The sequence below is a fragment of the Cnephaeus nilssonii genome (genome assembly GCF_951640355.1).
Source record: "Cnephaeus nilssonii genome assembly, chromosome: 20".
NCBI classification, from domain to species: Eukaryota; Metazoa; Chordata; class Mammalia; order Chiroptera; family Vespertilionidae; genus Cnephaeus; species Cnephaeus nilssonii.
In genome coordinates this window covers 35,537,167-35,554,045 of record NC_137091.1, presented here as the reverse complement: position 1 = coordinate 35,554,045, position 16,879 = coordinate 35,537,167, and the positions used below count along the sequence as shown (strand labels likewise).

General features: G+C 50.1%; 1 protein-coding gene across 2 annotated transcripts; it reads right to left on the bottom strand.

Annotated features, from left to right (window-relative positions):
- Window positions 1-564: 564 nt before the first annotated feature.
- On the bottom strand, window positions 565-3,344 carry ZBTB32 (zinc finger and BTB domain containing 32). 2 transcript variants are annotated; one of them, XM_079759992.1, is made up of 5 exons: window positions 2,428-3,344; window positions 1,873-1,946; window positions 1,694-1,762; window positions 1,413-1,577; window positions 565-1,034 (listed from the first exon to the last, which is right to left on the bottom strand). In XM_079759992.1, exons 1-5 carry the CDS (start codon window positions 3,306-3,308, stop codon window positions 769-771), a joined length of 1,455 nt encoding a protein of 484 aa, XP_079616118.1. In that variant the 5' UTR covers window positions 3,309-3,344; the 3' UTR covers window positions 565-768. The 2 variants fall into 2 exon arrangements, with proteins under 2 accessions (XP_079616118.1, XP_079616119.1); XM_079759993.1 differs by having other exon boundaries at window positions 890-1,034; window positions 1,685-1,946.
- Window positions 3,345-16,879: the final 13,535 nt, after the last annotated feature.

Below are 16,879 nucleotides of genomic sequence, written 5' to 3'. Positions count from 1 at the left end.
CGGCGGCCAAGGGTTAGCCTCAGTTCCAGGGACGACCCGGCCGCCGTTGCACGCAGCGTGGAGGAAAGATGCCGCAGGAGCCGGGGCCCTTGTCCTCGAGGAGAGGAGGCGGGTGGTTGAAAGCAGAGTGGAGTACGCGGCTCCTCGAGCCCGGGCCAGGGACCCCCCCCCCAGACTCCGACTCCGACTCCGTGCGCCTTTGCTTGCGGCGGAAAGGGCAGGAACTTGGGTTCTTACAGCTTTCCCCCGCAGGGCTTGCTGCTCAGTCAGCCCGAACATCGAGCCCTCCCGACCCGCCGCCTCCGGGAGCACAGGGAGACCGAGGAGGTGGCCGCCGTGCCCAGCAGCGGACGGGCGGCCACGAGGGGCCGCCACAGGACCAGGGGCAAGGCTGCGCGCACCCCTTAACCCGCGCAGACTAAATTCTGCACTCGGCTTTCTTGTCCTGAGAGGAAGGCACGGAAAACGCTTTATTTTAGTAACGAAATCAACAGTCCCCACACAGTTAAGATTCGCTTGTGCAAACTTCACTTGCCCTCGCCCCACACGGGATCGCTAGTCCAGGCTTCTGCGGCCCTGGGTCATCCGGGAGAGGGTCTCTCGGGGCCCTTCCTGCGATGCTTCTTGGAGCCGAATTTGCTGCACTGCCAAAGCCAGGGTGGCGGATCGGAAGCCTAGCCAGCCCGCCGGCCTGTCCTTATATCTTTCATTCGTTAGCTGCAGCCAAAGAAGCCACTGACATCCCGCCAGGTGGAGGAGGCAGGGGACCTACTTGGAGGTGGAGTCCCAGGATGGCCTCGAGGAGGTAGAGGCGGAGGAGGAGTAGAGGAAGGTGGAGCGAATGGTCCATCCCGGCGGGAGCTGGCTGGGCGAGTGGCCCCGCATGTGGGCCTGCATGGAGGCCAGGCTGGGGCAGCCGGCTCGGCACAGAGGGCAGCGGTAGGGGGCAGCCCCGTGTGTCCGCAGGTGCTTGGTCATGGCAGAGAAGTCCCGGGAGCGCTGGGGACAGAGGCCACAGGAAAAGGGCTTCTCTCCTAGGGCGGGTGGAGGGGAAGGGCGGTGAAGATAAGAAGGGGGCGAAGCACTAGCCGGTTTGACTCAGTGGATGGAGCGTGGGCCTGCGGACTGAAGGGTCCCAGGTTCCATTCTGGCCTAGGGCACATGCCTGGGTTGCGGGCTGGATCCCCAGTAGGGGGCAACGGATCAATGATTCTCTTTCTCATTGATGTTTCTCTCTCTCTAGCCCTCTCCCTTCCTTTCTGAAATCAATTTAAAAAAAAAAATTTTTTTTTAAAAGAAGAAGGCGGCCTAAGGGTAGATCGGGGCAACTGGACAAGGAAGTTGTGTGGGAGCTAGGCAGCAGAGAGGGGCTTAGGGGCAGGCAAATCAGTGCTTGGGCAGGGTGCCCATACCTGTGTGGACTCGGTAGTGCGTCTCCATCTGATGCTTGAGTGAAAACCTCTTTCCACAGACAGAACAGGAATAGGGCCTGGACCGAGCAGGAGGAGGCCTGAAAGGCTGTTGGCGAGATGGGCAGCCTGCTTTGCCCCCATGACCCACACAGGTTGCAAGTGCACCTGTGGGAACAAAGGAGGGCAGAGTTGGGAATCCCAGGGTGGGCTCACTGGAACACCCAGGCGAGAGATCAGGGGCTACAATGAGACAGAAGCAAAAGCATCCTCACCCTCCTCACCTGTGCGCCTCTGATCAGACTCTTCCATCTCCCCAGGGCTGAGCTCGGCGGGGCCCTGGGGGAGGGAACCTGGAGAGAACAGAGGGAAGTAGGGGCCCTACTCAAGCTGGACTCCTGCAGCCACCATCCCAGCAGAGAGACCATATTACAGGGTTCACGCAGGACAGTGAAGGGCTTACCTGAGGTAGAGCTAGAGAAGGCCAACTGATTCTGGCTCCAGAGCCCTTTGTGGAGGTTCAGGGACAGTGGGATCCTTGGGGGTGGGGTGGGGAAGAGTAACAGAGTTGGCAAAACCTGAGATCCTGACCAACCCCATCCTGAAGAGGACCGTCACGTACATTCTCAGGTGCTGGGCTTTGGTTTCCCCTGTGGTGGGAGCTTTTTGTCCTATCTCCAGCTCAGGAAATGTACAATAGAGATAAAAGATGTGGTGCCCGCCCTAACTGGTTTGGCTCAGTGGATAGAGCGTCGGCCTGCGGACTCAAGGGTCCCAGGTTCGATTCCAGTCAAGGGCATGTACCTTGGTTGTGGGCGCATCCCCAGTAGGGGGTGTGCAAGAGGCCGCTGATCGATGCTTCTCTCTCATCGATGTTTCTAACTCTCTATCCCTCTCCCTTCCTCTCTGTAAAAAATCAATAAAATACCTTAAAGATATGGTGCCCTTTCACCAATCACCACTGCCTCACCTGAGCCACTCCCTCCCAGCTAGGCTTCCCTTGGACCCCTTCACTCACCTCTGATCCCGAGGCCAGACCTCTTGCCAGGCTGCAGTGATGGAAGTACTATGGGAGAAAGGAGTGCCATATCTGGGCGGCAATAGCAGGAGGCTCCACAGGGCAGGCTGGCTCTCCCTCAACCAAGGGGCCTCAGCCCACCAGGGCCTAGAGGTGATGCTGGTTTGGAGGGAACCTGGTGGGGGTGGGGGGCCAGGCAACTCCCCTAAACTTTCCTCAGAGCCCCCTGGACTCTCCTTCACCCACATGATCACTTCTTGTTTCCCACCTACTCCCCCGTGGTCAAAAAGGGATTGGTCGAGCTTCTCCTCCGATCGCATGTGCTCCCTCTGATCCTCCTGCGTTGCCTCTGCTCTCTCAGGGCTCTCTCCCAGTGGCCTGTGCTCCTGCACCGTCTCCTGTTCTCTCCCACCAGCTCTAATAAACTTCTCTGGTCTCTGCTCTCCAAGGTCCCCCACTCCACTCTCAGAATCCCTTGAGGGTTTCTCTGGCTTCTGATGTTCCTTCAGCCCTTGACTAAACTCTACTCTAGCCCTGTCTCTTCGAGCCTTCCTGCATGCCTCTTCCAGGGACTGCACCCCCAAGGCCCTGGCAGCCTCCTCCAGGGGCCCCAGTTCCCCAGGTTGCAGCTCAACACTCTCTCCGTAAACAAAGCACAGAAGCTGTGCAAACGTGGAAGGGCTGATTCCTTTCACCAGAGTCCAGTGGCCCCTGCGGCCTAGCTGCTGGCTTACACCGGCCAGCACCAGGCTGTGTGCAGGGAACTCCTGGCTCCCCACGGTGATAACGGTGTCACATAGTGCTGGCCTGAGCCTGGCTGCTAGCCGTACCAGCCGATCAGAGCCATAGGGGCTAGGCAGTCTTGTTGAGGACAGGGGCATTTTGCCTTGCCTGGGTACCAATCTCAGAGGTTCTGAGACAAAGGCCACCGTTCGAGGTCCATGGTGGAAAGGGGAGGAAGGAACAGCATATTTTCAAGCCTGTGGAGATGAGGGGAGGAAGAATGAGTTGTCTGTTCTGGATCAGAGCTCTCTATCCTGAATGGAGCAAATAAACTAACCCAAGAGAGGACTTGAGCTTATCCAGAACTATAACAGAGGCCCGGGGCCTAGAGTTCGGTGGCAAGAGAACGGAAATTAGATCAAAGTCAGGACTTAAAAAGCAAGGATCGGGTAGTTAACCACTATATTAAGTAGTGGGTTTAAGACTAGTGTAGATGGATTCTGCCAATTAGCAATCTCTGATTTAAATACTTGTTCTCTGAGCCCCTCTGAGCAGGCCAGGCTCCCTTCATTCGAGACAAAGAGATCTCCTCCAGACCCAGTCATCCCTGCAGTTAGGGATGGAGCAAGACACAGCTTCATGGGAGAGTTTAGAGAGCTAGTATGTCCCTTCACAAGTCCATCACATGGAGCTGAGGGTTGTGAGAAGCAGCAAAATCGGCAATACATGGGGTCATAGTTGCAGGAGGGCAGGCTCCAAGGCATCAATCATCTTGAGGCTGAAGCATCTAGAACACATCCTTAGAGAAGGAACTGGAAGAGACCGAAGATGCCTGTCTAGTGAGTGAAGAGCAGGTGTAGAAGTCACTGGGAAGAAGGCTCTCGATCCGAGGATAGAGAGAGGTTTGGGAGAAGACTTTGACCCCTGAGGACGTGAGCGAGAGGGAAATGAGAAGTACAGAGGAGAGGCTATTTCCTTTCAAGTTAAGATAAGAAGATGGTTTAATTTTGTTTTTCATAAGCCAAAGGTGAAGAATAAAAAGAACCCAACAAGACAGGAATTTCTCACACATCAAAATCACCACTTTTGCTTTGAAGCAGAGAACTGGAAACACAGATACGAAGAGACAGACCCAAGTGTCCCAATACCCAGCAGGCATATTCCTAGATGTGGCGAGGACTCCTGGGGGAGGCAGGATTATTACTTGGTCACCTCAGGGAGAGGGCTGTAGGTTGGCAGGAAGTGGACAGAAAGGGATATAATGGGAAGAAAGTCTCAGCTGGGGAGAAGAAACCACTCACCGGTTGTAGCTTCCTCCTGAACCACCGCACGTTCTGAACTTCTGTTGGGCTCCTGCCCACCCCCTTCCCCAATAACTCCGCCCCTGACCTCACAATCTTCCATTGGATGTCCCAAGTATGAGCCTGCCACAGTGCCCCCACAGGGTGTGGTTTGATACTCCTGGCTCTGCTTCACGGCTCCAGGAGAGACCACCCCTTCTATTCTAGAATCCAGGCACTCTGCCTCCTAACCTGTCTCCTTATTTCACTTGTGAACTTCTAGAGTCCAAGAAGTGTATCTGAGGCAACAAAAAAAAAAAACAACCAACTCTGAACTAATCAGATCTGCATTTGAGTCTCATCTCTGCCATTTACTAGTTGAGTCACCTTGGGCAAATCATCTCTCTGAGCCTCCCTTACCTCATCCATGAAATAGGGTAAACCTCTGCTCATCTCATTTGGAGATGGGGGTGAAGATGAAGTGGTGAATGTGAAAGAGGTTTGTCAGTACATAGCATCACTCAGATAGTATTCATTCTGTTTCTTAGAGGTATCGGCAGAGCCCCAGCAGAGGAAAGCAGTTTCTACTCTCTCAGAGGCAGAAAGGACTGAAATATCTGGATTCCAGGGAGAGCGTGAAGGAGAGCCGAAAGCATGCCTGACTTGACACGAGGAAGCCTTGGCTGCTTTGTGGAAATGACCTCTGCCATTTGGACCATCACTGAGGACTGGGTGTGTGAGTGACTCAGATCCTCCCATCCAACGCTGAAGCGGGTAACCCCAGAAAGGGTCTGTGGTGGTCTTCGAAGAGGAAAACTCCTTTTCTTGGGTTGATGACAAATTACGTTTCTCTGAAATCAGAACTCGGGGGTTTCTCTCACTTCCTGCCCAAAGGGTCAAGGTCCTTGGAGGTTTCCCCTCTTTTCACGTCAGCACTTGTTAACTTGGGAAAAGGATGAGGCCTGAGAAACTCAAATTTCTTTTTCATATTATTCCATGATCCCTCATCCTATGACAAATTTTCAATGATTTGACAAACGATAAATCACTTATATGAGCCTGGCATATCATATATGCCCAATAAATAACAAAGATAAACAAGTCAGGCATTGGAAGGCTTCTCTGGTTTCTCCCCACTCTCCAGCCTTCTCCCTTAGATTCTGGGTCCTCTCCTAGACTCAAATATTATGTCTCTAAACTCCTGTTTCTCCCTTTGGCCCCAGGATCCCAAAATATTCAGACCAGCCTTCTACTTTCTCCCTCCAGACCTAATATGTCTTCCCTCTACTCCTCGTTCTACCTTGGGTGCAGGCAGATGTTAACCCTTCCTAGATCAGACAGGGTGTGCCATTGGGTGGGGCTGGTAGAGGGGCAATAATAGGGTGGGGAGAGGGGAAGATGAGTCAGAGTGAAAGGGAAAATGCAAATGGGCAAGCTGTATTCATTTGCTACTCTGAACATTAAATGTTTTTCATTTCTGAGCTTTCTAACTCCTCACACCACCACACCCAGGGACTCATTATACATCCATATAAAAGACACTTGGCCTAGACACATAAAAGCTCTAATGGCTGATATTTCTACAGATTGTGTATACAGAGGAACACACAATCCCTGAAGATATGGAATGCGTGGGGAAAGCCATGAGGGAGAAACCCTAAGTGTGTAAGGAAAGGTAGAGTGGTCTGGAAGACCCAGTGGTGTGTGGTCCCCCTCACCTCCCAGCCCCATGTCATGGGTCTGTGACTCAACATCCCCACTGGTATGGTTTGCCCGTTGATGATCAAGAGAGTTGGAGACAGCTCAAAAGGCAGTGTCCTCTGTAAGCCACCAAATGTAGTTGGCAGGCAGTAGTCAACAGGCTTTTTAGGAAGTCTAAAAGGGAGCAGAAGAGGCAAGGGATCTCCCCATTCAGTGAATAAAAGCCCCCCAAGAATGGGAAACTTTTTAAAAAGTACATTTTATTGATTTTTTACACAGAGAGAGTTAGAAACATGAGAGAGAAACATTGATCAGCTGCCTCCTGCACTTCCCCCACTAGGGATATGCTTGCAACCAAGGTACATGCCCTTGACCGGAATTGAACCTGGGACCCTTCAGCCTGCAGGCGGACGCTCTATCCATTGAGCCAAACCGGTTAGGGTAAGAGTGGGAAACCTTATCTTGCCTCCCACTTGGTGTCTACTTCATCTAAGGATATCCCTTTTAAGACTTCCTCCCTCCTTAGGGGTATCTCTAGAGCTCTCTACACCTCAGCCCTTAGGCTGGTAACACTCTAGGCCAGGGGTGGGGGACCTTTTTTCATCCGAGGGCCATTTGGATATTTATAACATCATTTGTTGGCCATACAAAATTGTCAACTTAGAAACTAGCCTACTATATTTGGTCAGACATTTAATTAACCCAGCCCCAATGCTTCAGATCAAATTATTTCGTGGGTTTTAAATGGCCTAAGGGGGTCAGACGTTCCCCACCTCTGCTCTAGGCCTCTCTCTCCCTCTCCCCTCCCCCCCTCTCTCCACATACAGTATATATGATTTTTAAATTGGTTTTGAGAGAAGAAGAAGGGAGAGAGAGAAACATTGATTGATTGCCTCCTGCATACCCCTGCCAGGGATTGAGCCCACAACCTGGGCATATGCCCTGACTGGGAATCAAACCAGCAATCTTTTCTGTGCACTTGCCCAACCAACTGAGCCACATCGGCCAAGGCTCCCTCTTTACATTTTTTACTGCACCGCCCAAGCCGCCTTGCATGGAGTGAGCAGTGACACCAGAGCAATGGAAGGACAGGGACACTGCCCTTTTTATTTGTGAGAGGTCTCTTCTCCCCAGCCTCAGAAGCCTTGTTCACCTACCACTTTCCGACCTGACTCAGTAGGAATCACCTGCAGTTTTCTCCCTGAGAGCCACAGGTTATGAGGACACAAGCCTGGACCCTGGGAGAGGGTACAGTAGGTAGGAGAGATTAGGTCGGACATCATTGGAAGAGAAGTATGTGGGAAAAGGAGGTATGGTGTTGGCTCTCAGCCTTTTACAATACTCGTATTACTAAGGAAAGTTTGAAATCTGGTATTTTTTATTCTCACTGATAAGCTTAACCAAGAGCCCCTTCAGGCACAACCCATCTTGATATAAATACAGGGTGTTCTCCCCACCCCCCCAAAAAATGTATACACTGCTAGAAGTTGATAGCTCAGTTTGTTTCATTCTTTTCAGGTTTAACTCATTGGAATTAATAATTACTCAAAGTGTGTATACATTTTTGGGACACCTGATATTATAATTAGTATTAATCAGAATAGGGGGATGGTTATTTTATGAAAAACATTCTTCCTTTATCTCACGTATTTTAAATGTTGAGTAACTCCAAAGCTAAGTTTTAACAAAATTCTATTCAGGAAAATTTTATAAATTTTCAACTCTTCCCAGGAACACATTTCTTTACCCAAATTAAGGTGGTTAACACTCCTCCCCATATACACACAGCTTTTTTTGTTGTTAATTCTCACCCAAGGATGTTTTTCCCTTGATTTTTTTTTTCCAGAGAGAGTGCAAGAGAGAGGGAGAGATAGAGAAACATTGATGTGAGAGAGACACATCGATTGGTTATCTCCTGCACGCACCCTGCCCAGGGCCAGGGATCAAGCCTGCAACTCAGGTATGTGACCTTGATCGGAATCAAACTGGAACCCTTCAGTCCTCTGGCCGATGCTCTATCTACTGAGTCAAACTGGCTTGGGCACACACAGTATTTTCTATAGATTAAGACAAATTATCCAAATCTTACATAAACTTTTAAATGTTCAATCATTCTGGTTAAATACATCCAACACATACCAGAGAAGAGACACCACAGAGCAAATTCCTTTTTCTTCCCTTAAATCTATAGTCTACACAACCCAAGAGCCAGATATAGGCATAGCCAGGTGAGCTAAATCTAGGTCATAGAGAACTATCATAGCACATCTTAATTATTTTTTATTTTTATTTTTGTTAATTCTTACTTGAGGATATCTTTCCATTGATTTTTAAAGAGAGTGGAAGGAAGGGGAAGAGACAGAGAGAAACATCAATGTGAGGGACACACATCAATTGGTTGACTCCTGCACCAAGGCCAGGGATCCTGCCTGCAACCAAGGTACGTGCCCTTGACCAGAATTGAACCTAGGACCCTTCAGTCCGAAGGGCAACACTCTATCCACTGAGCCAAACTGGCTAGGACTCATAGCACATCTTTTGAGAATTAAGTGGAAAAAGAACTAGACTAGATGTAAAACAAAACACAAAACTTAGGTTTCACAGCATCCTCACATCCTTTTTCTTCAGCCCTAATATGGGCCTAAGTCTTCCAAAACCCTCAACTTCCTCACAGGGACTGTTTTCAAGAACAGTACTGAATACCAGTATTGCCTAAACCCAGGGAGGGCCCCATTCTGACATCTTCTGGCTGTGTCCCTCCATGGGCTGAGAAGTCCAAGGGAATCTAGAAGTGCCCACCTGGAACCTGTGCCCACCCCTCAATTCTAGACATGCTCTGGGAACTCAGAACCCTGGACCTCCTAGCCCAAATGGCCCAATTCCAGGGCCTACATGTGCCTCAACCCCAGATCTATACTCATGAGAGTTGACTTCAGAACTGATGTAACCTTAGACCCTGACTGTGTGAGAGGCAGGTAGACTGAGCTTGGACATGCAGGCTAGTATGTGAGATACCTTAACATGTATGCCAACAGCAGGTCTGGAAGAAAAAGGGGAATCTTCATTTCTAGTCATATCCAGGCCCCATAAATAATATGGAAGCCTGTTTTAATCCAATAGTCCTTAACCTCTTAGGTCAGTTACCATTCCTTTGAAAATATAAACTATGGAGTCAACTCTTTACATCAGAAAATTGTAGTCTCATTATTTTGCATATGAATGATAAGGAATTCACAATCTGCTCTAAAGCCCATTCTGGAACAGGTCACCTACTCCTCACTTATCCCTGTGACCACTTTTGCCCCCTCTCTCCCAAAAATTCAACATGCATAGTTTTCTTATGATTTCCAAGAGTTCACAGACTCTTGAAATCCACTCATAGACTACTACTCCCTTGTATCCCCCACCCTTGGTTTAAGAACTCTGGGTGTGCCTGGCCGGTGTGGCTCAGTGGTTGAGCATCAACCTAGGAACCAAGAGGTCACCGGTTCAATTCCTGGTCAGGGCACATGCCTGGGTTGTGGGCTCAATCCCCAGAAGGGGGCGTGGCGTGCAGGAGGCTGCCGATCGACGATGTTTCTTCCTCGTTGATGTTTCTATCTCCCTTCTTTTAAAAACATATTTAAAAAGAAAAAAAGAGCGGAAACCGGTTTGCCTCAGTGGATAGAGCGTCGGCCTTCGGACTGAAGGGTCCAGGGTTCAATTCCGGTCAAGGGCATGTACCTTGGTTGCGGGCACATCCCCAGTGGGGGGTGTGCAGGAGGCAGCTGGTCAATGTTTCTCTCTCATCGATGTTTCTAACTCTCTGTCCCTCTTCCTTCCTCTCTGTAAAAAAATCAATAAAATATATTTTAAAAAATAAATAAATAAAATAAAAAGAAAAAAAGAGAACTATGGGTGTACATGAAAGCACTCTGAAAGCTTTAATACCAAGTAATGCTGGAAAAAGCTGAGTGAAAGTAGATATCAACACCCACCCTGTCCCATAAGTATAAAAAAATCTTCATAAAGACAACCTGGGTGGTTTCCTAAAGAGCAGGCTATTTCATAGACCACTTCCTGTGCCCAGTACAACATCCATCTTTCCCACGCACCTGCCCCATGCTTACAGCCTGATGATACCTTCTGTCAGTGACCAGGAAGGGTTTGGGGAAGAGATAGGGACAGGTACTAAAATGCCCCAGACATGACCCAATCTGGGTTTTATCTCAAGTCACCACAAGTCAATGATACTTCATGGAGGGCAAACAACTTGCCTGGGGGTTGGAGACACCTCCCCCATTCCCCAGAACATCCATAAGACTATGGGCCTAACCTCCTAGCCACACTGTCCAACCTGGACCCAGTACTGTAAGATCTGCCGAGAGCACCTCAACCCCGAATCCAGAGACCTCTGAAAGCCTGCACAGCCTGGATGCAGTGACTCTTGGCAACTTTCCATTGGGCTTTTGACTGCATCAATGCTCACTCTTCAACCCAGGCCGGATCCAAAGACCCAGGAAACCCCTCAAGTGCACACTAGTTTCATCTCTCGGCCAGTGAATGCCAATAACCTATGGAGATTCACAAGCGTCTTCCTCTAGTCACCAGATCCAGACTCAGTCCAGAGACCCCAGAAAACCTCTCACAGTTCAAAGGCCATGCCTCATGGCCAACGATGCCACACACGGCTCCAAGGGCCTCCAAGTGCCCCACAACCTACTTCCAAATCAGGCTGGCATCAGGAACCACGGACCAACTCATAGGGCAAGCTGGCCTGGCCTCTACCCAGCCAGGGCCCTAAGGTGCCCAGGAGGCCCCATTTCCAGCCCCTCCAAAGGCAGAGGGAGTTCCCATGGCCTCAAGGCCTCAGCCCTCACTTCCTGACCCTCACGGTAACCATTCCATCACCCATGTCCCAGTTGTGCCTGGGCCAGGCCCAAGCTCAAAGAAGAGTCAGAAAAAAAGCATGGCACTTACCAGCTTCAGACCCTGTTCCTCTTCCCACTCGGCCTCACATGCACTTTGGGCGGCGCAAGCCTGGGTGACCGTTAGGAAGTGGGGATCGTTGCTAGGCCAGGAATGGGAGACCCGGGGCGCGAGCTCTTCGCACCTGGAGCCCGAGGCGGATGCTGATTGGTTGCAGCGCTGGCTGCGCCCCCTTTCCCGGGGCCCCACCGAAGGAGCGTGCCTAGCAGCTGGGAGGCCCCCAGGACAGCTCCAGGATCGAGAGCCTGCCTCGCACCCGCACCCGCCGCTGATGGGCTGTGGGGCTCGTGCTCGCTAACCCTCTGAGGAAGGTAAGGTATTGAGTCTGGTCTGCGGACTGATGCTTCCGGCCTCTGGGGCTGAGATCTAAACCTCCAGCCTGTGCCCAATTTTGTGTTTTTGTTTTTTTTTAATTTCTCTATTGATTAAGGTATCACATATTTGTCCTCATCCCCCCATTCCCATCCCACACACCTCCCCACGCATGCCCCCACCCCCCCATGTGCCCAATTTTGATTGACTGCGGAATTTGCTCTCTCCCACACTTTGCTATAAAGAGCCTGGGACCTGAGCCTCCTTCACCTTGGAGGCTGCCCTTCGCAAGAGTTCAGGGAAACCACCGCTTTCTCGCTTCTGTCTTGCCAAGGTGAGTAGCTCTAGTTGCAAACCCGAATTTCACCTTTTTCTCAACTCCTTGCAATTTATGGAGAAGTGTGTGTGTGTGATTGGCTGGGAGGCCCTCAAGAGCCAGCCAGACTTTAGGTGCCTGTGGGCAGCTCCCCTTTCCCGCCTCCTGCCCTGTCCCACCACGGACTGGCTGCAGAGCGCACCCTGCCTCAACGGGAAGCATGCGGGGACAAGGAAGACACAAGAGGAGGCAGCCTCGACCCGTGAGTGGCCTGGGCCTAGATACTCTTCAAATGCTCGGGGACACCTCGACTGCCAGCTGAGCCAGGATTACCTGCGCACTGCGTGTACCAGCCCCCACCGCACTGTAGAGGAAATGTCCCCTTGCACCGTCCTGCCATTAGTTGGCCCGGTCTTAGGGCCCGGCCAGCGGACTTTCTGCCTAAGCAGGGTTTTCGGTGCGGACGGACTGCCAGCTCGCGACGCGACAGTCTGCACGGGCCAACTGCCTCCCTTCTCCCACCAGCTTTTCTGCGGTTGCATCGCTGATTGGCTGGCCACCTGCTCTCTTCTAAGAGACTTAGCCTTGGATTCTGACTCATCCAATGAGATACAAGGGCGCTGCGAGGAGGCGAGCATTGCTCAACCGCTTCCACTTCTGATTGGCCCCGAGGCTTGCTCCTTCCTTTTTAATTAATGAGAGGGCCGGGAGGCAGAGCCCAGCCCAGCGGTTTCAGGCGGCTGAGGTTCTGTCCCAGTGCTTCGGCTCAGCTCCGGGGCTCCGCGGGGAGCAAATCCCTAAAAAAGTAGGGGGAGCCCTAGCCGGTTTGGCTCAGTGGATAGAGCATCAGCCTGCGGACTGAAGGGTCCCAGGTTCGATTCCGGTCGAGGGCATGTACCTTGGTTGTGGGCACATCCCCCGTGGGGGGTGTGCAGGAGGCAGCTGATCAATGTTTCTCTCTCATCGATGTTTCTAACTCTCTATCCCTCTCCCTTTCTCTCTGTAAAAAATCAATAAAATATATTTTTTTAAAAAAAGTAGGGGGAAAGACAGTCTTTGTAAATTAAAAAAACCCCAAAATACCCTCATTTATAGATGAGGTAAACCAGGGCCAACTGTGACCACATCAGACCCCATCCCACATCTATAAGATCAACTCTACTTAATCACAGTATACCTTGACTGCTGGCCTCTCACCAGAACAAGGTCGCAGTCTCAGCAATGGCCATACTCGCTGTGGGACAAGTGACTGCTTCGGACAGAGGTTAACCTGGCATAGCAATCGGGTTATTTAGGAGTCAATGAGATGCCACAGAAAGCATGGTGCAAGTCAAGGGCTCAGTAAGCAGAGCTGCTATCACTACGTTTTGGACTTGAACCTGGTCCTGAAGGCCCCAGCACTCGGCACATACTTGCAACTCCTCAAACAGTTGGACAAATGCATTTGAATTCTAGAAAAGGAAACTTTAAAAATCAACCTCGTATCGTTGCCGCTTACACGGAACCAGGCCAGTTTTAAATGCTTCACATGCATCACTTGATTGAATCCTCATAACAAGTTCTATCAGATATTCACTGTTATATTTCTCACTTCGCAGATAAGCAAATTGAGGCTGAGAAGAAAAAAAAATTAATTTCCCTGAGTTCTCACCAGAAATAATTGCCAGAGCTGGAATTTGAACTAGGTCTGTTGCACTCTGACTCAGAGCCTAAGCTCCTAACCATTGTTATACGCTGCCCACCGTCCTAACAGCTACAGCGTCCACAGTGTGGGCACACATGGTTCCGGGCAATCCTCAGTCAGCCCAGGAAGAGGAATGATGACAAAACCCATTGAAACAGACAACCAAGGTGCAAGGAGGTGAAGACACTCAGCTTCTATAGCTGGTCCTTGGCAGAGCAAGGAATAGAATGATACATAACCATCTGAATTCAATCCCACATTTTTTTAATGTATTTTATTGATTTTTTACAGAGAGGAAGGGAGAGGGATAGAGAGTTAAAAACATCGATGAGAGAGAAACATTTATCAGCTGCCTCCTGCACACCCCCTACTGGGGATGTGCCTGCAACCAAGGTACATGCCCTTGACTGGAATTGAACCTGGGACCTTTCAGTCCGCAGGCCGAGGCTCTATCCACTGAGCAAAACCAGTTTCGGCCAAACCCACATTCTTTTTTTTTCTTCTTTTTTAAAAATATATTTTATTGATTTTTTTTAAAGAGAGAAATTGAGAGGGATAGAGAGTTAGAAACATCGATCAGCTGCCTCCTGCACACCTCCCACTGGGGATGTGCCCGCAACCAAGGTATGTGGCCCTGACCGGAATCGAACCCGGGACCCTTCAGTCCAAAGGCCGACGCTCCATCCACTGAGCCAAACCAGTTTCGGCCAAACCCACATTCTTAATCACTCCTTGCACTGCTCCTTTCCCACTTGACAGATGAAGATAATGAGGCTCTCAGGAAAAATCAAAACTGAAATTCAGACATAGGTATATCAGACCCAAGAGATCGTGCCCTGAACCACACTGCCTCCAGGAAGTACTTGTCTGGTAGATAGATCCTGGGTTGAATCAGGTGAGAGGTCTTTTCACCCAGCCAGCCTTGTCTGCAAACAATGGGTTCATCTGGTCCCAACTTTGGCCCAGTGGTTGGGCGTGTATTTTACAGCCTTAGGACCATTGGGGGTTTCTCATTGTGAAGCCCTACTCATAATTGCTACCATTTTCCAAACACTTCTTATGGGTCAGGCAAGGTAGAAAGCATTTGCATTTTACAAGTGGGGAAACTGTGACCCAGGGAGGGATATAACATTTCTTTGTTTACAGAGCTAGGGAATGGTAGAAACTGTGGATGAGAACCTAGAGAGCCTAAAATCCAGCTACCCAGTATGTGCACGCATGAGAAGATGACGTGAGGGACCCTGGACTCTGGCAGGGCGGAGTAGGAAGGGCTGTTGACTTCATTCTGAGGGTTGGATTGTAAGTAAGATAAGGAGAGTCAAATGTTTGAGAACAGCAGAGAAATAACTATTGCTTACTGTGTAACTACCTTGTGCCAGACCCTATGTTAAATAAGTTTAAAATTAAAAAAAATTTTTTTTATTGATTTTAGGGAAGAAGGGAGAGGGAGAGGGAGATGGAAACATCAATGATGAGAGAGAATCATTGACCGGCTGCCTCCTGCACGCCCCTATTGGGGATTGAGCCTGCAACCCGGGCATATGCCCTTGACTGGAATCGAACCCAGGACCCTTCAGTCTGCAGGCCAGTGCTCTAGCCACGGAGCCAAACCAGCTAGGGCTAAATAAGTTTTAATATACATTGAGAAGCAAAGAGCCTTGTAGTTAAGCTGTACACTAGATCCCAAACTTCCTGGATTCATAGCCTATTCCTGGTACTTAATAGTTGTGAGACCTGCCCGGCTAGTGTTGCTCAGTGGTTGAGCATCGACCTAGGAACCAGGAGGTCAGGGTTTGATTTCTGGTCAAGGGCACATGCCCGGGTTGCGGGCTCGATCCCCAGTAGGGGGCGTGCAGGAGGCAGCCGGTCTGCGGACTGAAGGGTCCCAGGTTCGATTCCAGTCAAGGGCATGTACCTCGGTTGTGGGCACATCCCCAGTGGGGGATGTGCAGGAGGCGGCTGATTGATGTTTCTCTCTCATCGATGTTTCTGACTTTCTATCCCTCTCTCTTCCTCTCTGTAAAAAAATCAATAAAATATATTAAAAAAATAAAAATAAAATGGCCTCCATAATCCTCCTCTCGTTTGCACACCTTACACATTAATCCTAGCCATTGACTTGTTTTGACAAATTGGACAATAGCAAGTGTGATTAAAAGCAGAGACCTAAAATTGTTTGTTCACTTTGATACTTGTCCTCTCTTGTGGGTCTTGAGAACCCCAAGCACCACCATGTGAATAAGCTTGGGCTGGCCTGCTGTCGACACATGGTCCCATCAAAACCATTACCCCCAGCCATCTATACCAATTGCCATCCATCCATAAATGTGAGGATGGCCACCCTAGACCAACCATCCCCCAGTCACCCCACTAGCTGGCTGCACTTGCATCCTTCATGGGAGTGAGCCCAGATGAGACTAAGAGAAGAACTGCCCCGCTCACTTCAGCCCAAATGATCCCACAGAATCAGGAGCTTAAAAAAATCAGCCAAAACTGGTTTGGCTCAGTGGATAGAGCGTCGGTCTGCGGACTGAGGGGTCCCAGGTTCGATTCCGGTCAAGGGCATGTGCATTTGTTGCGGGCACATCCCCAGTGGGGGTTGTGCAGAAGGCAGCTGGTCGATGTTTCTCCCTCATCGATGTTTCTAGCTCTCTATCCCTGTAAAAAATCAATAAAATATATATTTTAAAAAAAATCAGTATTTCAATGCCCTGGTCAGTGTGGCTCAGTTGGTTGGGTGTTGTCTGGTGCACCAAAAGATTGCTGGTTCACGAACAGACAGATGAATTTCAGAGGAAAGGTGGAGGTGAGAGGGGTGTGGGGAGAGATAAATCGGGGAATTTATATGCATACTAGAGGCCTGGTGCACGAATTCGTGCACCAGAGCCTGGTCTGTGGGATCGGGCCAAAACCAGCTCTCTGACATCCCCTGAGAGGTCTCAGATTGCGAGAGGGCGCAGGTCAGACTGAGGGACCCCCATTGGTGCATGATTGATTGGGACTGGGGAGGGACGTGGGAGGTTGGCCAGCTGAGGAGGAACAGTGGGAGGGTTCCAGGGCATGTCCAGCCCGTCTTGCTCAGTCCTGCTCAGCCAGACCCCAGCAGCAAGCTAACCTACCAGTCAGAGGGTCTGCCCCCTGGTGGTCAGTGCACATGATAGTGAGCCTTTGAGTGGCCTTAGCATATCATTAGCATATTACACTTTGATTGGTTGAATGGCCGACCGGACAATCAGACACTTAGCATATTAGGCTTTTATTATATAGGATATACATAGCCCATGGACACAGACAATAGTGTGGCAAAGGCTTTGGAGGGGCAAGTGAGGGAAGGAGGGGGTTAATGGGAAAAATAGACCAAAAAAAAAAAAAAAACCACAAAGGGGACAAGAAACAAAATGGCAATGTAGGTAAATGTCTGTGCTCGCTGCCTCCCACAACCACATCAAACTTATAACTAAAATGCAG